Below are 24,967 nucleotides of genomic sequence, written 5' to 3' on the forward strand. Positions count from 1 at the left end.
CGCCTCATTCTCACATTATGATCCTCGAGAGTCTCTATAAACTTTATGACTGTTGTTTTACGTATTCCCCATAATCTCTCGAACTTTATTATACCTACCATCTTCGCTGTTAATTCTCCTTTAAAACTTAAAATCCACGGTGCTTTTCGACTTAAGATTGATTTATATTATCCATTCAAGCATTTTGTTTCAAGAGAAATATTTGTATACAGTGTCCCGTTCAGTTCAGACACTTTTACATCTCAGTTGACATATTTTCGAGAAAAATATTTTGGTTGAAGCGATGCGTGATTGAAATCATCGAAGCATCGAAGCTTGAAAAAAGACTCGAGATATCGATCGAGATCTAATCTATGTTGCAACGTTTTAATTTGATTAATTGTTGTATAATAAATATTAAGAAATTAGCATAAATATAAATGTATATGGATAATTATTTAATTAAAATTATTTTCACGCTCGATATTTAATTTTTTTGAAGTCATATTATTACAATTCATTTGAACAATTTATTTTAGATTTAAAAATATTATTTTTGCTCAGGATTTCGTGCAAATTTACGACTGTGAGACGTGGGATCATCTCGTATTAATAACGTGAAAACGTTTTTAAATAACTCAACGCTATACCTTATGAAAGAAATCTGTTTATCATAGTCGGACAAAAACTGATAGCAATGCTTTTGTTTGAGATAAATTGAATCTAAACACCCGGTGTTTGAACGGAAAATAACAACGTAATAATAATATAAACCGAATCACAATCATATATATTATTTTTTCATCGAGCCTTATTCGAATCGTTGAAAACTTCGTGAAATAAAATTAAATAAAACCTAATACAATTTTCTTCTAATATCTGTTCGTAACGTACAACATTCCGTATAATTATTTCACCTTTTGTTTCAACAATTCCAAGATCAATTCCGCGTGACAATCTCACTCAAAAAACTTTTTACAAGAAAACCAGCGTCGCACACTTTCGTTACATAAAACTGGGCCGGTCGTTGCGCTCGATGCTCATTTTTCCAGCTGAGGAAAACACGGAACAAGGTAGGTGGAGATCGTGTGAAAGTTCGTACGAGCGTAGAAAATTGTATTCTAACAGGGCGTTTGATTGCGTGGCAATTTCTGGTGGAATCTCTGGTGGCGCACGATAAACACGAACGGTCAAGCTCGATACGTTACGTTGCATAATATCGGGATTACCGCAATCAGGATCACCTGGTTAACGCGATCTAGAAAGGCGATTGACGGTTTTTCGAATCGCTGCTCTTCCGCGACACGGAACAATGGAGCTAAGTAGTAGTTATGAGAGTTGGTCGCAACCTACCTAGACTGCCTACGTTTTAACCAGAGAGATTCGTGCTCGTGGAATCGTGAAATGGATGATTTTGTGTTTGTACTGCGTTGCATCGAAGGAATCGTGATCTTGAGGATCAGAAGTTTCTTTGTTGTCCTTCTATGATCTGGCAATTGGAAATATTTTTATTTGAAAAAAATAAGAAGAAAAGTTTGAAAGGAAATGTAGTGATAAAATATATTGATGATGCTTCGATTGAATCTGTTGAAAATGAAATCTCTCTGTTGAATAATTGTAGAATTTTTGAATTTTTTACAGTTACAAATTGTTTAATATATTAAACAATTAAATTAATTTGTTTAAGAATTTTATATATTTATATTTTCCTTGTACTTATCTTGTAATTTAAAAAAAAATGAATCTATATATCTCTTTCATTGAATCTTTCAATTAACGTAGAGTCGATGATTTGCTATCGATAAAATAGATGAATAAGTAGGAGATAGATCGAGGTTGGATCGATCAGTTTTTATTTTAAGAAAGGATTATTAGCGATAAATGGAGGAAACTGGTAAATAGATTTTTATGATATAAGAATATTAAAATATTCTCTATATTTATAGACATATGTAATTTCGATTTATAAGATTCTGAGCATTTTATTATAAAATAGCAATATTTATTTGATACTTATAAAATTTAATAACGCATAAAAATTATTACTAAAATAAATGAAGCTAAATATTATAAATAGCAAAATGCATATAGCATAAAGATTCTCAAAGTTTTATATTTATATATAAATATTCAAAAAAATTCCATAATATTACGTTATAATCTCACGATATTGAAAATCTATTAAATAAGTGATTTAAGATAAAGGATACATAATGAAATAATAAAAATAAAATTCATTAGAATAAATATTATATATATATATACATTTTGAAAAAAATTTACAACCAATTATATTACAATGTCATTATTCTTACTTATAATTATTATAATTAAAAGAAGAATTAATTGTAAAATACTTTAACCAAGTCAATAAAAAATAAACGATAAAAATATTCTGAAATCAAATACGATCGATAAAAAAAAAAGATAATGGATGACTAAGAACATTTAAAATCATCTAAAATTAAATAAGTGACACAAGTTCCGGACAGTAATGAATAGTAACCATTCATCGCGGCGTGGATTAATTGCTCGATTTGCATGAAATCGTTACACTTGTTTTGTCCTCGTTCAAGGAAAGCGCGCGGCTCACGCGTTTATATTATATAAGCCGTACACTGCTACACCAGTCGATAAAGAAGAAATTTTATCGGGTTAAAAACATCGAATGAAAATTAATCCTTCGTTGCAGTTACGCTCTATGCCAATGCGAAACGACCGCCAACAACGATCCCTCGCGTTCGAGTAGAAAGTTTGAACTATCATCCGGTCCATACCATCATTCGATCATCATTTATGTATCGGTTACATTTTCGAAAGAAAATTTCGAATTTTTTTTTTTTATTTGGACTTTCTCGATGAATTGATTAATCGTTGACAACGTATCTCAATTATGTAAAATAATTATTAGAAGGTCAAATTGATATTAAAGAATGCTGTATATACATGGATTTATTTACGCATATTCGATAATTTGGTAATTTGGATCGATAATGACCTGCTTTCCATACTGCCTCTCGTATCTGCAATACACTTTCTCCTATTTCCCTAATTGCCTCTTTCAGAGGTCGAGCAAACTAATTTCACATTATGATGATGAAAGCCGGTATCATCAAGATATTTTACGAACTTAGTTACCTCTTGAACGGTATAAATAACTGGTCGACAATTTCAAATTCATAAAATCAATCAAACTTAATCTATCTATATCTATGTAAAAATCAATCTTTAAAGATTTACAAGGAAAGTCATCTAACCTATAAATTTAATCTTTAATAAAATTTTTTTATGTACGTGAAAGCATAAGAAGTTATATATAAATTTTAACGGAATATTTCTTAGACTATCAACTACCAACTATTAATTATTAAATTTTTAAAATACAATTTTGATCGGAAGGGTAATATTTTTCAACGATAATTGAAAATTTTACATCTTGAAAAATTTTATTTTATCTCATAAAAAAAAAATGATTCTTAACACACACAACGTTTCATTACATAATACTTAATAATACGAAACTTAATTTTCATTGAACTCGCACGAATAACTCGTCAATTCAATTTTTTTTTTTTTAAATCTTCGAGATCTTTTTCTTTTTCTCACCTCTTCCTCCCTTTTCCACGCTGGGATAGCAACCAAATTACGTAACCAACGTTAACTCGAGATTCGGTGGTGCACGTTCGACATGCACGTTTTATCTGCCCCTTCATGCGTATTATTTAGCAAAAGCGTTCCATTACGGCTCGTTGAGCTCGCGGTATATTTCTCTCGACGGGCACGCTCGGACATCAATAACTTCCGAGAAGTTCGACGCGTATGTACATAATCACGAGAAACTCGATTCGATACTCGTTGCGAGTTCACGAACGTCAGCGTCCTCGAAAGCTCGATTTCTACCTCGTTCGAGGAACGCTTGCCTCTTGAAATCTTTGCCTCGGTATCAATTATAAAGCAGCTTTCCTCTCTTTATTCTCTTTCGCTCGAAGAATCGAATGTACACGTTCAACGGTATCGTTTTGCCCGATAAGGGGGATACCTCGTTGATGCAACGTCGAAAGTTAGAGGGAATGAACGATAGAAGACTTGCGTGTCGCCGCGGAGGGAAAGCAGCCGATTTCCGGCGCGGAACGGAACGATCGATCGATCGATCGATCGATCGGAGAAATCTGGTGGTATGGTGATTATGCGATGGACGCAATCGATTCGATCATGATCGGGTATGCATGAAATTGACGGGTTCGAAAACGAGCACGATATAGCATCCTCGTCGTTTTATTAGAGGTATTAACTGTTTTTGTGATCGGATGATATACACTTAAATGCTGATGTACTATTTACTAACGTACTGGTACGTTGTTTATAGAATTCGAGGCTATTGTTGTATAGAGACAGCTGAGACTTGCCAAATTCTTATTCTTTAATGCCACCAGATGTCTCATTAGTTCCTATTTTCTCACAAGTACTTCTCATCATCCTAATTTCTATATCTGGCCTCTTTATCCTGCTTCATCTAATGCAAATTAAATTGCTTGTAACTTAACACGATTTGTTATTACAGTTTTTTAAAACGTATTAATTTAATAAAAGAAGCTTTCTTTAATTTTCGATATTAAACTGGAAAAAAATAATTGAGATTTTATCAGGTAGATTGAAGATTTTCTCACAAGTACTTTTCTTCATTCTAATTTCTATATCCGGCCTCTTTATCCTGCTTCATCTAATGCAAATTAAATTGCTTGTAACTTAACACGATTTGTTATTACAGTTTTTTAAAACGTATTAATTTAATAAAAGAAGCTTTCTTTAATTTTCGATATTAAACTGGAAAAAAATAATTGAGATTTTATCAGGTAGATTGAAGATTTTCTCACAAGTACTTTTCTTCATTCTAATTTCTATATCCGGCCTCTTTATCCTGCTTCATCTAATGCAAATTAAATTGTTTGTAACTTAACACGATTTGTTATTACAGTTTTCTAAAATGTATTAATTTAATAAAAAAAGCTTTCTTTAATTTTCGATATTAAACTGGAAAAAAATAATTGAGATTTTATCAGATAGATTGAGATTGAGATTTTCTCACAAGTACTTTTTTTCATCCTAATTTCTATATCCGGCTCTTTATCTTGCTTCATCTAATGCAAATTAAATTGCTTGTAACTTAACACGATTTGTTATTACAGTTTTTTTAAAAAGTATTAATTTAATAAAAGAAGCTTTCTTTAATTTTCGATATTAAACTGGAAAAAAATAATTGANGACATATGATATTCCATTATGATGAAATGAATTTTTAAGATTCTTATAACGCAATGGAATCGAAATATGATACAATCGAAAGGCTGAATGAATTCCTTTTACATTTAATTTATGAGAAAGACGATGAATGAAGGAAAAAGGGGACGGAGAATGAAAATAAACATATAAATGAATTTCATAATATGTCAAACAAAATATTCCCAGTAATGGAGATAACTATTGAGCAATTATATTGAAGATCATTTCAGGAAACATTTATCCAATGTTTCTTGTATCCACTAATACTAACTTTAATAGCAACTTTAATAGCAGTAGTAATAGCGGTAATAATAGTAGTGGAATAGTAAAATATACTTTCCAGTTGAAAACAAAAGATGCTAAGTCTCAAAGATATTAGAATCATTAATATATATATATTTATATTTCCAACTATAATTCCCATCAATCAACCACACCCAAGAAACTTTTCAACTAACGTAGTAGTACTACGTTAGTCATGTACATCCTTTACTTTGTATCGGAAAACAAAGGCCGCGATAAGAAACACATTCAACCTCTAAACCTCCAACAACAATCGATTCCGCTCTATTCATAGTCCCGACTCAATGTTTCCCTTCCAACGTGTACATGTACACACATTGGATAAATAAATGTGTCGTTAATATTTTCTTCGTTCTTTCACAAGTGTCCGAGGTGGATGTCAATCAACGTTCTTCCCAATGACGTGTTGCGCAAACGAACACATTCACGGAATGCCGATACTTTTATTTATTCACACTCGTTTCCTAGTTCCCTCTACACCAAGAAATAAATTCGAAAAGCAGATATCCATTAATTAATGCCGTTGAAAAATGCCAGCCGACAAAGATGGCTCGATTACGTCACATCTCTTTTTCATTCGAGTGTCGTTATAAGGACCTGTTCCTGATTCGATCATCTCTCTCCTCTTTTTGTGAATTCGCGCGAATTCATTCAACTTGTTGCTCGTTATCGGTTTGGTTTGGAATATATTGAATGATACGAACTGTATTGAAAGACCGATCCAATTGAAAGAAGCATCAGATGACATTTTGAAAGCCCAATTATTATCTAATAAGTGAAAAACGTGTCTCGAGATGTTCTAGCAATTGTAGAGATCACTTTTTTTTTTGTTTATTAAATGGATAAAGAAATTGAATTATAGACTTTTTTGTTAAGGAGTTGTAAACTTAACAAGCACAGGTGTAATCTTTATGTCAAAGATATAAACGTAAAATTTTTTTGAGTAAGAATATAGAATAAACATCGTTTTTTTTTTCATTTTTAACTTCAAACTATAAACTATCAAAACTATAGTGTTTTAATGAATATTTATAATGAAATTAACTCTGAAATATATACCGATGGAAAATATTGATCTGATCATAATTGTCTTCTTATATTTTATGTTTAAAGTATAAACTTTAAGTTATTGAATTGCTTTTGGCATAAAGAGGACTATATTATATAATTTTATTTTAAATACATTTGAATACTATAAGATAGAAATTGAATAGATTTCAGATAAAGGATGAAATAGATATTTTGAGCATAAATATTTTTTACAATCGTTGAAACAAAAATAGTAGTAAAATAACAAAGAATATATCTATTGATAATAAGTAATTTTTATCTCTCGCAACTTTCAAAAATATAATGTAAATTGCAGAAAGAAATTGACTTGAATTTGTCGGAAGAGATTGAAGGCAATCTCTTTGTATCTGTTGCACGAAAACGGCCGCATCGAGAATGTATATTGAGGTTAGATGACGTATAAGTGCAACCGAGAAGCCGTCGACATACACTAAGTTACCGGCATTGCGTCGGTTAATTGTGTCAAATCCGCGAAGATTTCATTTCTCACGAAGAGTCATCACCGACCAATTTCCAAATCAATATCTTTATGTCAATATCCGAATAATTGAATATTTTTTAATGCTTTTTTTTTATCAAAACAATTTTTATCTAAAGAAAATAATTGAAATAAAAAATAGAATGACAAATTTATTAAATTAAATTATATTCCATTATTGGAAAATATTATTATTAACGAATCTAAAATCTAAATCTTAAAGTTAGATTTTAATTTTTTTGAAGAAATGAAGAAAATAAAAAACTTTCACTTTGGAACACAATCTTCGTTCCAAATAAAAATTTATACACGACTTCCTTGATTGGCCAAGGAATTTCCATCGACTTCAAACGATCTGACATTTAATGGACATTGCAAACTCACGTTGTCGCAAAATGGAGACGCCACGCCTAGCATTGTCGCGGTCGTAAAAGCATCGATATCGTTTCCTTTCGTCCAGCATGGGCGAGAGCGAGAAAAAACGAAAGTGGTCTCGAACTGGATCGGAATGTTAGACCGGTCCTAGGCCTTTAGTATTATTTACCTCGACTTGCGGAACCGCTATAGCTGCCATTAACATTCCCGCGGCTCGTGGTCGGCAATTTTCGTACGAGAAATTTTACATAAACTTCATTCATTTCCGTCCAGTTGAATTTATAAACAACCGATAAATTTGATCTCAAATGATTCGTTCTATGGAAAAGATAGAGATACGAAACGAAAAGGTAGAATTCGTTGAGGAATACTGCTGTGTCAAATTAAACTGACAAATTAAATGAAATTCTTTTTAAACGATAATATTATTTTCTTGGCCTCAAAATTGTTAAGGAATCAATCCTTTACAATGTTTCACGAATATTTATACACTCAAGGCGAGTTAATGCTAGATTATTATGCTAATTACATTTAACGTGCTCTTTAATGCGTCATTGTTACTGCGTTTTGTGCTACATAAACTATTGATAGGCCAGTTGAAATGTAACAAAGCTTTATACAGTCAAAGATATTTTTAATATTAATATAATGAAATTCTATCTTTAATTTTCTATTTTTAATTGATTTCAGTGATTCTTAATCTTTACAATACAAAATTAAATTCATGGACTATTTCTGAAAAGTATTTTAATATTTAATTTTATTATGTAAAAAAAAAATTGAATTTGATTATACTCGAATGCTGCATCATAATGGTTAACTTTTTTAAAATTATGGAACATATTTTTCGATTGTTATATGAAAAATTTAAGAAATACGAAATGTACTAAAATCATAAAATTAACTATAAAAATATGCATGAATATATCTTATTTCGATTAACTAATAACATTAATAATTGTTAATATATTTTTGTAAAATATTTGTAACGGAATCACGAAACATTATTGTTCTCATATATAAAGAAGCGATTAAGGATCACTATGATACGACATTCTAATCTGATTTGTATATTCTTCGATCCACATTCCATTCATTTCATAATTTATAACACATTGTGGTCTGATGGTTTATCAAAGAATTATCTCTGAGGTTCGTTATATTGTTTGCCTGTCGTTATCAGAGGTTATGTGTATACGTAATGCGCTGTTAACAAATCGTTAATCATCTTCGTGCACTTTAAACGCACGTGCACGTCGCGTCAGCGCATTCGCAATATAGAATGTTTCTTATTGTTTTTCAATAGGTGACGGGCGAAAGAATGCAAGTCAAAGGTGGTCGACGTCGTGCCAGACACGGTATCTAAAGCAAACTCGAGCTGCATTGCAATTCGATCGTGTAAAACTTCTTTGGAAATTCCATTAAACTAGAAGATTTTATAACCGTTGCCAAATATCGACCGCTATCGAATCAAAGTTTACAAGTTTGGGAAGCAATAAGATTGCTCGATTCAATCTAAATCGAAAATTGAAATTGATATTAATTCAAAACTTTGGAATATTAAAAATAATTGCAAATTTAGTTATTTTCACATATATATAACTTGATCATTTTTGCATACATATTTCCGTATAATGGATAACATAAAATATTTGCACATAACCTTATTTTCCAATGAAGCCACTTTTTTATCCTATTCTAGATTTCATTTTTATACCATCAAATTTTTATAGTATGATAAATATAATTTCATATTTATGGTATATTTACATATTAAATATAATGATATCTTTATTAAAATTATGATAATACAAATTAAGTTAGGAAAAGCAAAATCAATCGAAAAAGAAAAAAAAAATTTTATCTTCAACTATATTTTAAATATCGAAATGTATTAATTTTAAATTATGATAAATAAGAATCAACAAAAATTAACAAAAATTATGATAAAAACAGACATTTGTAAAAAGATAATAGACAAAAAAAGAGACACCTTGACAAAACAATTATCACAAAATGAAACTTTATAATAAATTCTTCAAAAAATAATGTATTTAATCTTCCTTATAACGAAATTGAATCAATAAATCCAAATTTTAATTTTATAATAACATTCATTTCTTATAAACATATCACCTAATCTCATAACTTATAGACAACAGTAATATATGTATACATCATAACCTCCAAAGTAATAAACACATCTAAAAAAGGAAACACCTTACTTGACTCCACTCGGTATAACTCCATCCATCAAACACCTTAAACATCCTCTCTTTCCTGAACAAAAAAATTTCTCAACAAACGCGATGCTCGCCGCGATTCGAACAACCGATTCATTTTCACCCACGTGAACACAATCGAGCGAGCGGTTCTAGTTGAAAACAACGCGGCACACACCAGATAAATTCCTAGTCAGGTCGAGGCACTCGCCAACGCAAATACCCGAAGATACTTTCGCAAGAGACGATCGGTTCGTGTCTAAATACCACGTTGCCGTTTCACAGCGGCGCGTTATAGCTCTCCGTGTGGGTGCACCTTAAAGAACACAGCGATCGCATCCGTGACAGCTGTGGCGCGCGGCAGGGGGCGCGCAAAGCGATGCATTTTAGCAGGTTGATGCCGCGGCGTGATTTACTCGCGCAATAGAATGCACTTCGAATGGTAGGAAGAGAGCAATATCTCGCGTTGCAAACCGATAGGAGTGCTTTTAATGTTCAGAAAAGGAAGGAGGAGGAGGAGGGGAGGGGATTGTTCGATTCGATGGTTTCTTCTCTTTGTTTCTCCTCGCTTGACGTTTGCATGGCGCCGGTTTATCGTGGAAAGGAACGAGCCGAGGACGATAGGCGACGGTTGTTTTCAGGCCACTGTAAATCATCCGACTGTTCAATCGTATCATGTACTTGACTTTATTCCGTGAAAGGAATATTTCTTGGAAGGAGCTTTCTGATTTCGTGGGCCTCTTCGATCGTCCCTACGAGACAGACCTGGGAAGGTCGTGGAAATCTAGTTCAATGCGAGGAAGGCGGTGAATATAAATAGACCGACCTGCCAAGGAAATTGTGGAATATTTGGAACATTACCCGGCTACTTTTTTTGAAAAATAGAATGATCTGAATTATGTTGTTTACAAGTACAATAACTTAGACATCTAAAAACCAAACTAACTCACGTCCATTTATTCATTATTATTCCACTATTTTATTACTCGTTATTCTCACTCGCTATAGTTTTTTGCACTCGCTTGTTTATATGTTACACGTTAATTAAGAAAAATTTAATAGGCAGAATTTCAACTATAAATCTTACATTTTTATGGCTGCTAACCTAACTATTCCACGAGAATAAAAAAATAATTGGTAATTTTTTGTAATTAACCTCAATATTTCCCACAAATATATTCTCCTCAATTTAAAGAATTATATATCGATCGTCAATCGTTTTAAAATCTCGACTCACATGTACTCTAGGCACCGAGGCCGATCTTCCATTGATTCTCCTCCGTCTAAGGATCCTAGCGCGCTCCCTGTCCCTCCTGGTACACCTGTCCTCCTGTCGTGGGATCAAAGACAACTGCTGGGGGCCCTCCTCCTCGAGGGATCGAACCCCGAGCAGGACGCATCCTTCGTTCTCGTCGACGCCCGCCACAGCGCTGTTGCAATTCCGCATTCCATCGGCCTCCGTGGTATCGTTGCTACCCAACGAACACCTCGACAGATCCTCGCTGGACTTGGAAGATGCAATTGCTGCCTGGCGATATTTCTTCCTCTCGATCACGAACGACGAGGCTCTCGCCCTTCGACCGGAATGATCCTGCCTCCTAGCGATCAATTGCTCGGTCTTGGTTGTGAATTCCTGCGATCTACTCGTCCTCGAACGATATCTGGTCAATTGGCCGCCATCCGTTCTACTCGACGAAACACTCTTCGGACCCTTTTTCGCGAACACGAACTCTTTGGTATCCTTGCAATCCTTCGAGATGCTTTGGCTGTCGCTATCTTTGGTTGTCGAGGTATCCGTGTTCTCAGACTCTTGGCAAGACCCGTTTCCAGGCGCAGACACGCTTCTCCTCAACCCGCGCGCCCTCTCGATCTTCGACGCATTGGAAGAGTATCTCGTTAGAGTGTCTCTGTATTGAAAATTCACCGTTGTTTTGTATCCTTGATCGTCGTAAACACTCTTGCAATCCACCACTTCCAACAACTTTATAGAGATTTCCAGTTTCTCGTCTCCCACATTGATCGCATTTTCCTCGATTACTTTATTTTTCCTCGAACCATCCTCCTCATCATGATTTCGCGTCTCAGATTCGAAGGACGAGTTTCGCCTCCCGTCCTCCACGCGACGAGAACAGGATTTGAGGAACTGATCCTTCTTCGACTCACGACTCTTCTCCTCCAGGGAGACGGATTTCTTGAGGATGTGCGGTGTTTTGTGCACACGTGGGAAACAGTTGACGTCCAGCAGGCTAGCGGTGTCGACGTCGTCTTGGTCAGGAAAACTTGGTTGGTCTTTAGGACACGATGTCTCGCGCGCTCCGTCAGCGTCGACGCACTGACGGACGGAGATCAGACGGCATCCGCCGTCGTCCCCACTATCTTCCTCGATGATGTACATCCGAAATAACTACTCGACGCGCGTCATCGCCGTTACGAGGGTATTCCGCGAATTGGAGGCGCCGCCGTTTCTCTTCGATACTTCTCGATCCGCTCGTAGATAAGCGTCGAATCAATTTTTGATGATTTCATATTCCTTTTAGGATGTTTATCATCTCCGAATGGACATTTTTAGAATTGTTTCAATATTTTTAAAGCGATCTTCGATTCGATGAAAATTATTTATTTACAGTTCGGTTTGTAAAAACTTGTGTCTTTTATTTTATTATGTTATTAAATTTTGATATAGATATCGAGTTGTTGGAACGATGAATTTGGAGAGAAAAATTGTTTTGATGATTCGAATTTTATAATATGACGGATGTTCTTTGATTTATCAAAATTGCTTATTGATTAATTGTAATTTATTATATTGTCCTGTTATATTTATTGTCTTAATATTGTACAACACTTATTTTGTTCTTGTTTTAGCATCTTGTTATTTTGTCTGAGTGGAGAATTTCTAGGAGGTAGAGAAAAATTGTTTCAATATCTTACTCTTTAATTTCTAATTTCCAAATCAATGTTATTTGATTTATAAAAATTATTTATATAATTTTAATATTATTTTATCCTTAAAAAGCTTATTTTAAATTCTTTTTAAAGTAGATTTAAAGTTTCTTGAATATTTCGATAAAAAAGTTTTTATTCCCATGTGTAAAAATTATTTCTTAACAGTGCAATTTATAAACTCTTCCGTTGCATATTTATTCTCCTTTATACAAACTTTATTCAATTCTTGATTTTTAATTTTAAAATATTATTCTTATCTTAATATTATAAAAATCTTGTTTGACATTTTCTCACAAAAATATATAAACAAAATTGATATAATAATCGTCTCGTTCAATTGTTACCATCGAATTAACATCTGTTCTTCGCAAAATTTCCAAACAATTTTTATTTCTTTCTCCCAGAAACTGCATTAAACGCATCAATTTTACACAACAACCGATTCTCCGTTGCACGTCTTCTAACGTATCAGAAGGAAAGTCACAAACTCCCGACACTACACGTAATTCGCGGTTATCCTCCCAAACAATCGTTCCGCAATCTCATCCTCAGAACACCGATATTACTTGCTCCCGTGCACCGTAATGACAGTGCATACACACAAAATAAAGCTTTCAACGTCCATGCACACGTTTAAAAAATATTTTTCTCGATGCAACGACTCTTACTTCTCTCAATGCGATACCGATAGTTTGCGCCTAATATCAGACAAGCTCTGGCTGGCTCGATTCCAGATTAGCAACCGGTTAAATTGCAAACAGTCGTAGTTTTACAATATATATATATATACACGATTTTTCGTCATAAAAGTTTGGTTATTTCAAAATCGTTGTCAATTTAAAATTCCACTTATGGACGACGCACAATCGCCGATTCCGCATGCGAATCGTTTCGACACACTCGAATCCGAAACGTGGGACAACACACTTATTTTTTTTATGTCGTTTTAGAACAGTTTATGCGAATTTTTCTCAATATTTAAGATAAAAATCTTCGAACTATGCTGTTTTTCCTTTCCAAGTTTTACACTTTTATGGATAACTACAATTGTCTTAACTGATTTTTTTTAATGACAATTGTGATCCCTGATATTCTTGGTTTTTTTTCTTCATAATTCTCTTGTCGTTTAAATACTTTATTCCGTCTCCGTTGCGTATGCATGCGGATTCATCATAATCTGTATTGTCACTGTATTTCTCTTTCTTTTTCCTTTTTTATTCTTTCAATACCACTACTGTTATCTAACGCTACTTTTAACAAATGGTTCTCTTGTTTGTAAATTGTTATTATTGTGTTATTAACAAGAAATTCGAGGCGATCGAAGAGGGAAAAGGGCAATTTGTCGGCGCGAAAGTTGTTCCTCGCGTCACGCGATCTTCGAGGGGCGAGCCTCGAGTGATAGATCGAGAGGATACCACCGCGATCTTTCAGGTAAGCCGGATTCTGGCAGCGTACAATTTCAATGTTTCGATCGAACGAGCAGATTAAAAATTGATAACATTCACAGTTTTTAATCCAAACACTCGGAATTAAAAAAAAAAATCGTCCAAAAAATCGTCAGCGTGACATCTTTATTCTTTATTTCATCGATCGATCCATCTTTCTTTGACAAAAAATTCACAATTTAATTTAAACACTCTAAGATTCGAAAGTCCAAAAAAATTATATAAAAAGAAAACTCTGTGTGTGTGTGTGTGTGTGGAGAAACTCGAGAAAAATATTTTATTTCGTAAATTGTTCCAATCTTAATCTCGATCAATCCATTCTGCAGCGATATATATTATCCATCGGCGGATCGAGGACCATCGTTTTACGGTAGGTCGGAGCCGCGCGAGCCGGAAAAAGAGACGCAAAGGCGTCGAGCGCCGGTGGCCTACTGGTGCGACTCTCCTAATCCCGCGCGCACACGGGGCACACCACGGTAGAGCACGTATGCAACACGACGCACACCGGCAAGTGGGGAAGAAAGAAACACACGCGATTCCATTCCACTCGAGACCGCGCGCGCTCTACTCGACACTCGCCTCTAAACTCTCACCGCAGCGCCGCGGTTATATCTCTTTCTCTCTCTCTCNTCTCTCTCTCTACGGGCAAGATCTCTACTGCGCGGCACCGTTCCTTTCTCTGTCTGGAACAGGGGGCAGGGGAGCGGAGTGCCCTGTCCCGAACGCGTACGCGCGTACACCGTCCTCCAATCAGCAAGCGATCCGCCACTTTGCGGCCTGGAATGCCTTTTCCTTTCGGAAACCCGCTCGAACCGGTCGCCCACTCGCGCTCGCGTGCACGATACACGCGATCGGCCGCTGTTAACGGGTGGCGCGATTGATCGATTCTTGCGCGTGGGAGGGTGGTGCCCACCGAGGGGAGCAGTAGTACCCTTTTGTGTACGATTTCGAGGATGGGAGATGGAGGCTGCGTTGACGGGTGAATTGTGAAGTTTAGTTAGAGTTTGGACCGATTTCGAGTGTTTTATGATTCAACGCTGAAGTGAATTTAATATTTTATTTGATTGTTTTCTAGATTGTTATTGTTTGTATCCGCGTGATTTGGTGATTTTAACTAAGCTATGAATTTTGTAATTATATATTAAAGAGAATTTGACGTTTTACTATTTTTTTTTCTTTTTTTTTTTTTTTTTTTTTTGGTATTTTATTGATTTCGTTATGAAAAGGATATTGAAATATTGGATATTGTAAATTTTTTGAAGATAGAAAATTGATCTAGAATGATTGTTTTTTTATTTTATAGTTATTAGTACTTAGTTATTATTAGTATCTTTCTTATTATATCTAAACAAGTATTTATTCAAGAATAATGAATATTATTTTTCATTTAATATTATATTAGTTATTGATTAGTTTTTTCATTTATTTGTCAAATTTGAATTATTGTATATCAAAAAACTTTTTTTTTTTGAATAATTTTTTTCACTTTTTTCACTTCAAATAAAAATAAAAAATGTTAGTGCAAATAAAATGAAAGAAGCGGTAAACGAAATAATACAGAAGATCAATTACAAATTTTAATTTATTAAAAAGAAATAAGATTATATTGGTAGACGAAATAAATCGATATAAATCGATATAAATATTGTTTATTATTGTTTTTTTCATAATCAATTTATTAGAAGAAACAAAATACATTTTTTAAAAAACGAAAAAGAAAAGTCAAGACTAAATGTAGAAGGATTAATAATATCATGTATATTTATAATTTAGATAATTGTGTTTCCAATGTTAATTAGTAAAATAATCTTTTAATTTATTTATTTTTTTTTTTTATATCTTGTTTAAAACAAAAGTGTCCCTTTCATGCTATCTCTCTTTTATATTGGAGTATACTTTAAATCAGGTATTTCGTTAAAAATAGCCTTGAATTAAAATGCACATTTTTAATAACATTCTTCTCTATGTATTATGTTAAATAAAAAAATTAATATAATTGACTTGAAATTTGATACATTTTCTGAACGTTGGATTTTTAATTCTTAATTTATATTGACAAAAAAAATAAATTCATTCTTTAACGCGTATAATAAACGTATAATAAAGTATTTCTTTAACCATGAAACCAAATGTAATATAATTAATTAATATTCAAGAAAACAGAGTTAATAAAGATATAAGCATATATAGAAATATCTAAAATTTAATATAGAAACCGATAATCTTTTCTTAAACAAAAAAAAAAAAATAAAACTTTTTTTTTTAAACATAAAATAATAATAGTTTAATTTACGATCTCGTTGCTACAATTCTCATATTATGAATGAGAGATGAATACAAATAAAAATAGAACATGAATTTTAATCGAATCAATATGCAGTCTCACGTTGATTATTTATTGCTCGCTAGCGGTTACTTTTTACAAAGCTCACGTCATCGTACGATCACAGAATGTCTGTCATCAGTTATATAGACATAGTTTTCAGAAGTAGTACGCGCGTTTTGCTCGAGAAATACCGTTCCATTGATATATAATCGAGTTCATATTATTTTATATGAATAATATTGGTCAATAGTATCGAAGAATATCAAATAATGTTCAAATTCCTCGTTTAGAAATAATATTCAAAAGATAATATTCCAAAAAAAAAAAAAAAAAAAGAAAAACGAGAACATGTATTCTAGCACACCATATCTCATCATGATACATCTGTGTTTATTCTTCATAAAGCAAACATTCAATCCACTCATTGTGCAATAATCTATCAACGTAAAAATTTTCGAATAAAATTCACATATTTTAGATCAGATATATGCTGTCCATTTTATTTTGTACAATTCGAAAGATTTATAATGTTTTTAATAATGCCCACAGATAAAAAAATAAGTCAATTAGTGTCAAATGATTGAACAAATGCAATATAAAAGATTACTCTTATTATTAAAAAATTGGCAAAATTATTATGCAAATGAAATCAATTATCTGCGTTATATGTAGTATTTTAAATAGAATAAAATAAATTAAACAAAAAAATTTAAATTAAATTAATAAAAAAAATGATGTATAATTCTCAAAATTTTTTAAAATAACTTCCAACCAATTTTTTAATATTAAATTAAATCTCAATGTCGTTCCGTTTCGTTTTAATTTATTAAAAACAGAACATGTTAAATCGTATGTATTAATAACAATTCTTTCATATTTAAAAAAAAACAATTCAAAGAAGCTGTATTAAAAATAATATCAAATACATCACAACACTGGAATCAATTTTATTACATGTAAAAAACATTAAAATCGAAATTTCAAAACCATAATAATCATCGAATCTCCTCTCAATTGTAAACGCGAAATATTCTCGTCTCGTGGTGCAACAAGCATCCCTTCCGATGTACACGCAATGTATACACCCAATGCGAGTCCCGTGCCATATGGCAACGCGGATCGATCGTTGGCTGGGTTTGGCTCGAAAGGAGAGGAGAGAATGAAAAACGCGACGCGCAGTGGAAAGTGTCCCGCATGGCTTGTTAATAGAGACTCTCCTTTGCGCAAGGAACGTTGATAAAAGGCAGGCGGACAGCATTTTCTATTGTGCCGTTTCTCGGATTGCATCCGGTGTAAAATTTCACTTGGCTGCTGGTACTGAGCCATCGTTATCGAACCATACTACGAGTACCTCGTGGTTTTCACGGGTTTTTGCGCGCGGCTCGCCACACGTGAGACTGGTTTCGATATTCCGCGTCCCCGATCGAACATGATGCGTCAAATCCTCGTCGACTTTTTGTTAGAGGCAAGAAGACTCTCGTGGAGAGGGAAATGTATGAAGTTGTTCAGGTTGCGGTTTTTTAGTTCGATGGATTTGTTAGTTCTTTGATCAGATCATCAAAACCTTGATACGTCGCTTTTTCGTCGAAATTGAGATACGCGTTTTTTTCATGTGTGCGTTTTAAAATTTCAAATGAAATTTCCAGAATATATATCGCATACGTTCGTCGCATTTTTAAAAAAGGAAAATAACAAAGAAGAAGAAGATTACGTTTCTTTATATTATTGTGATTTTTCATGGAACAAAAATTAAAATTATTGCATTGTAAAATTAAAAAAATGTAACGTAGATTTCGTTATTTAAATATATGGAATAGCTCTCGTACGTTTTATAGATATAATATAACTTCATTTACGTGAAAGAAATTTTAATAATGCTTGGTTATATAAGAGCTTAATATTTGAAATACCACTGAGTATCATTACATAAATATTTTTATAATATAATTGAATATCTTTATATAGTAAATTTTTAAACAAAATTACAGAATAATATATAATATCACGAAAATAAATATATTAAGTTTTGTAAATCATTTCAAGTATTTAAAATCATATTTTGTGTGAATTACATTACAAAATTAATATTGTTACACAATAACATATCATTGCCTGTCTAATGACTAGAAATAAAAATTTATGTAATTAGAGAATCAATTTATAATATTTCATACATTATTATACATTTCAGAAAAATCATTTTAAAAGAATAAGATATGGAATTCTATATATTAATAATAATATATTAATCCTGTATGTAAGAAAAATTTCACAAACGATAAAATTATACGAGAATACAATAAAAAATATAATTGTCAAAATTAAAAAAAAGAAAAACGAAAAAAATCGAAATCTCTCCCTCGAAGAGATATTTTAATTCGATTCGATGACGCACCAAGCTAACGCTCGAACATTTAATTAAACCTCCATCTAAGTTAGTTTGAAAACTGAAAAACAGCACGATCAAAGTTTCTCCGTTTCAGTCTATCCTTCACGCGACAAATATTTCAAAAAAAACCGCGGACCACTGGCAAAACGTCCATCCGCGAAAATAGACTTGGCCAACAATTCGCAGACTCCAGTTCCAACACGAGGAGAGGCGTTTCTATTTATACGAGTGCGTCGAGCGGAAGAGAGCCCATAGGGATTTTCGAAACGCGCCTTTCGACACGGTGGCACGTGCCCATCGCCGTCGATATATACGTTCACGCACGTGCGCGCGAATATTTAATTAATCGGCGTCGGCACGTGAATACGAGCTACGATCCTCGTAGCATCAGCGCCGCGCATGCATATCAACGTTCATTACTGGCCGTGCAAACAGATCGTTATGTTTGCGCGATAACGAAACCGTGAGAAATGACGTTTGCGATTGGAGCATAACAATTGACGGTCTTTTGGACCAAATTCTGCCCTTGTTCAGCTTTGATCGTTCAACAATGGTTAAATTATGGAAAATATGGTAATGTGCAGTGGGAAGATGTAAATGAGAGGTTGGTTAAATTTGAATTTTATGAGACACAATTTTCTTTCGATAATATTTAAAATCCAAAAATGTGAAGAAATGATATCAAAAAATGTTTAATGCATTAATAATGTATCATTAGAAAAAAAGAGAGATTTGTTTGAAGATTGATAAGAATGTTGGGTAATAATAACAATTCTTAGTATTTTGAGATAATATCCATTACATAAAAGAAATTTTGATACTAAAAATTTTATAATTATTTAAATAGCTTTTCTGCAATAATACATCAAAGTCTTTCACGTGTAAAAAATTCTATAGAAATTCATACACTTTCAAATATCTATTTTTATCTTATATAATTAGATATTTAAATAAAACTTATATTTGCGACAATTTCGTGATACAAAATAATATATTCTATCAAAATAATGAAAGTTCCAATGTACTACTGCAATGCAAACTTACTCGTATCTTCCATCTTTTTTCACGCGTTTAAAGAAGGATATTATTACGCTTACGAACAACAAGAAAGAGAAAAAAAAAAAGTAAACTAGCAAAAAGACAAAATCGTTTCCCCATCGCGTGTACAACAGGTACAAGACGGACACGACCTGGTCACAGCGCATTCATCACCCGGAATCCACTTTGAAAGGATATTATTAAGGATCAACGAGCATCCTCTCGGTCGGCGATAAATTACTCTTGCAACGACATTCAACAAGCATGGGATCACTTTTCCCAGCATCGACGAGCTCGAATTCTCTACGAGCAATGTGGAATCAATGGAAAAGGTACGGTTATGATTAAGCTGAGATATAATTAGAACCTTGGGATATCACCGTTAGACGATTTTCCAGTATGGGCAAGGATATACTCGTGAGTATATACTCGTTGACCCTGGATGATTAATTTATTCCCGGTGCATTTCCTTTGGAATGAAAAAATAAAAATTGCAGAAGCAGGGTGGAGGTTCGAACTTGTCTTGACCTTGGGATCTCGATCATGGGAGTGACATGATTCTGAGACAGCGAGGAATGTCTCTTGGTATTTCAAGGACGAATGATTACGGATTGGAGTAGCGGTTGATGTGAATCGATATGGAAAGAATCTGATTTGTCTTCAGTTCATGGAGAAATAATCTTATCGATTTTCAATAAAATATATCTTCCTTTTTAACAATGAATGAAATCTTATCATTAATTTTTGTCATATTTTTATCATATTTGCTTTAAACTGAATAATTGAAAAAAATAATAAGAATAAATTTATTAAATTTTATTGTTTATTAACGATTAAAATTCTATGTTATAAAAATTGTGACAGTTTTATAAATATGAAAATCGTTTTGAAATATATATCCTGTTATTAATCTCGATAATCTCGAGGATTAATACATTTAATGCATTTTACTATTAAAGAAAGAACACGTATATTATAGACATTATAAAATTTTATTTTTCACATTATAATTAAAATCGAAGACATTTTTTTCACATGACTCTGCATTAAGCAAGTAGAGTGCAAATACAAATATTAATAATAAAAATATTAATAATAAAAAGAGATTCGATTTTATCGTTCCAAGCTTCTCGAATTCTCTGTTTGTAATTTCCCTTCGAATCTTTCATCGTTGCAGAACCGACGTTACGATCGATGATTGTTTCTAATGAATGACAATGTGTAACGCCCCGTCCGCGTGCATACTTCAATGGAATCGTAATCGATGTTCATTGGAAGCTATGCAACCTGGTACAGTACGATTCTGCGTGTGGAAAGGATCAAGTTCTCAACGAGGGAAAGGAGATCCGAGTGCGATCAATGTCTTTGAGAACGAGTTAGATGCCAAAGCTGGAGCGAGTTCACGGAATCTGAAGTCGTAAACACATTTTATTTTCTTCAGTTGCATCTTGTTATGACCTATGTTGATGGAATAAGCAAATTTTTATTGCCAAGACTTGCCTCAGGAATTTGATTGTCAAGCCATTTTTATCGTGACCTTTTTTAAACAATTTTAAAACGAAGATTTTTACTACTGTAATCATTTTATAAAAAAAAAAAAAAATCTATTAAAGAATCTAATTTATATATAAAGCTGAACAAGAGATAGAAAGATTTGAGATGATCATGTGGATCAGAACTGGATATCATTTCGTCAAATCTTATAAAATATAATTCTTGGGCAACCAAAAATTACTATGAATTGAAATTATTGAATTTTCTTATTGTATACGTCACAAAGGAAATCTTAAAAAAGATTCCATTCTAAGATTTAATCCATCTTCCTTTATTACATATATATATTAATTGTTACATTGATTGACATGTATTAAATCAAAAGTTTTTTTTACCAATAATTTGAAGAAGAAAGAAATAAAATGGCGATATATTTTAACTTTATTAAAAATGAAATGAAAAAAAATCATAATAGAATCTAATCAGCAAATCCATTATTAATTATGCCTAACACCAATATGAAAATATAGAAACAATAAAATAAAATGTTAAGAATTCTATGAGTCGAAAGAGAATATTAATTATCCAACGATATTTCCAAAATTTCTATCATTTCAATAAAATGAATACAAATAAAATTTCAGAATCAATAATAAAAAAAAGAATCCTGTTTATATAATCCTATCGAGTTGCACGCGTACGCATGATCGCACAAATAAACGAGAGATACGCAAGCACAAGTAAATTAGATTCGTTCGAGACAATTCGTGACATTGATTCCAGTTAGCGTTATCCATGTTTCTTTCGAAGTGTCTCGATACAGATAAAAAGAAAAATGATCTCGATCGTTTGACGACAATGCGAGGAAGCGTCACACCGCAGCTACGTTCGATCGTCCTTTTTGCTGAATCGGCGCATGGACACTCCCTTAATCGGCTAACGAGACACTTACGTATGAATCCCTCGCGACGCTCAGCCCGGATTACAAGCCACTTTCATCGCAACTATGCTATTGTGCGTATGCGCAGGCATTACATATTCGTTACGCGGATCCCGCGGTATATTCTTCGGAGCTAACGAACCTCAGGTTCACTGGACTTGACGAGGCGTCCTTGAAGAGTAAGCAGCCCCGAATTGCGACACTTGTTGCGATCCATGAAATTTATGTATGCTTATTATGCCATATTGAAATGTGGTTTATAATTTTATCCATCATATTTGTGAGAGTGATTAAAGTTTTTCGTCGTTTAATTAATATAGAAATGATCGTATATGACGTGAAAATGAAGTTTAAATTTGTTTGATTTGTTATTTTAATACGAATGTTATAGCAATTAAGTTTTTATACATGTAATATTCAATTTCTAAAATATTGTATAAAATTGTTAAAATTTCTAATATTTAGGTCTTTAATTTATAATCTCGTTTCATGTAGAAAATATTAAGAGAAATCAAAGCTGAGAGAGTATTCGTTTGCGCAAATAATAATTTTATAAATTTATTAATATCGTTTTCTTTTCTTTTAATTTTTATAAAAAGTATATATAGTTGAATTTCAAAAGAAAAATTGGTTTAAATTAATCAGCTACAAATTTATGTTTAAAGGATCACTAAAACATTGATTATATATTAAAGTTTATATCAAACTTTTTATTTTTAATCATATATTATTATTTTATTAAATTAAATTTATATTGTGTAAATAAATATTTTATTCATTTATTCTACAAATTCTGTGCAAGTTCATAATTCATGTAATTAAATCATTGTCCAATCAAATGATTCGAGAAGTGTATAATCACAGAGTTGTGCACTTGATCGATTAAGTATTGATGGAGGTGTATAAATGCACAATCTCGCAATCGAATGAACGTGTAATTACATACAAGTTATAGCCGCATTCTTTATGCATATAACCTTTTATAAATCAATACTAAAATACGAAATAACTACTTTTTGCTTAAGAGAAACATGTTTTATTATTCTCTCTTGTAAGATATTCGTCCCACATGTTTCCAACTTTTGGAATGGAAATTTTGGAATGAAAGTTTCTCATCTTACAACTCTCCAGCGAAAGTATCTCAATTCAGAACGAGAAATTCTGCTCGTATAAACCCATTGAAGGACAAACAATCCATATATATAATAAAAGTGAACTAGTTTCTCCCATTAATTGTTCAAATCGAAGTTCACATTTAAATAAATAGATGTAGAATTATATGTCATTTTTAGAATTATATAGATGCGTTTATCTATTTGCGTTTTGTTTATTTTCACTCGAATATAATTGGAATAAATTGAATATTGATTCAAATAAATTCAGCCAAAGTTCATTTATTTATGATGAAAATTTCATTCCAGTTCAATGAAGTTTTATTATAATCTAATCTGCGAACAAACATTACTTCCTATTATTTTCTCAATCCATCAATTGCAAATCGCAATTTAAGTACGAATTTCTCAAATAAATGTAATTCTACAAAAAAAAAAAAAGAGAGATAAATTTGATAATTTGAATCGTAACTTGAGAATTCTAAAATTATAATTCCGTTATAGAAATTTCAAAGAAATTTACTTCAAAATTAGGAAAAAAGAATGAGGATTATTTCAAAGATTAAAATAAAATTGGCTTCGTCTTGAATTATTTGTTACGTGTTTAGATAATTGTTAATTGTAAATCGAAATTTGATTCTACAAAATAAATTTCTATCATCTTCGTAACTTGAAATTTACAATTATATGAATAATATTTTTTTAACAAAAGAAAAAATTATAAATTAGAATGATTTCAAATAATTTAATTTTTTCGTTCCACATACATATTTATTTAAAGCTAATCATTTTTATTATTATTCATTTATTTATGTAATAAATTTTTTAAATCATCAATACAATACGATACAGCTTTGGTCGAATTTTCGTTTATTAAATTTTTTTTCATTCGAAGATTTAACTTTTTCCTTAAATTCGAATTACCGAGATTCGACTGTACTACACAGCCATTTTATTTAACTCCAAATTCTTATTTTAATTATTCTTATTTATTATTATTAATTAATCTTATTTATTTAATTACTTCTTTTATTTAATATCCAAATTCAATTAACTTGGATCGAATTTCGAGTTAAAAATGTCGTTACGTGTAATACGCAATAATATTTCCACGAAAGTGGAATCGAAGGGATTTCCTGCTTACAAAATTCCAAACCCATGTAACAATCTTCTAGGTCTTCACCTCGAATGAAACACCACGCGCGATCTTCGATTGCCCGTTTGTAATCTAGATCACTTGTAAACGTGTATTATTACACGAGAGGGAGCGATAACCGAAGGAAATCATTAATTAGCCTTGTGTCTAAAACCGACTAAAAAAGTCTCCGCGAAAGAGGGATCGGGAGAAACAGGAAGCCACGACCCGATGGATTCGACCGAAATGTAAAACCGAAGGCAAATTGCAAAATAAAATCGACGTTCTCTCGTCGTTTTACGAAAGCGACGATAATTCCAGAGAACCGCGTGGAGCCGCGTGGCCGATTTAGTTGAACTCGAAAGTGTAGTAACCCAGTGGCACGAATATAGTGGCGGGGCTCGTGAACGTTCCTCGACGCTTTTCTCGTGTTC

General features: G+C 32.5%; 1 protein-coding gene across 3 annotated transcripts in view; it reads right to left on the reverse strand.

Annotated features, from left to right (window-relative positions):
* LOC102677970 (puratrophin-1-like) overlaps nt 1-24,967 on the reverse strand; it is a 217,670-nt gene that overhangs the window by 38,908 nt on the left and 153,795 nt on the right. Inside the window, exon 1 of one of the 3 annotated variants that reach the window (XM_031508934.1) lies at nt 10,946-12,263. The exons of the other annotated variants lie outside the window; for them this stretch is intronic. Coding sequence (XP_031364794.1) covers nt 10,946-12,103 — 1,158 coding nt within the window. The 5' untranslated portion in view covers nt 12,104-12,263. Of the gene's footprint in view, nt 1-10,945; nt 12,264-24,967 lie in introns of those variants that run through there. 3 annotated transcript variants of the gene reach the window in all.

The sequence above is a fragment of the Apis dorsata genome, unplaced genomic scaffold (genome assembly GCF_000469605.1).
Source record: "Apis dorsata unplaced genomic scaffold, Apis dorsata 1.3 scaffold_113, whole genome shotgun sequence".
Lineage (NCBI taxonomy): Eukaryota > Metazoa > Arthropoda > Insecta > Hymenoptera > Apidae > Apis > Apis dorsata.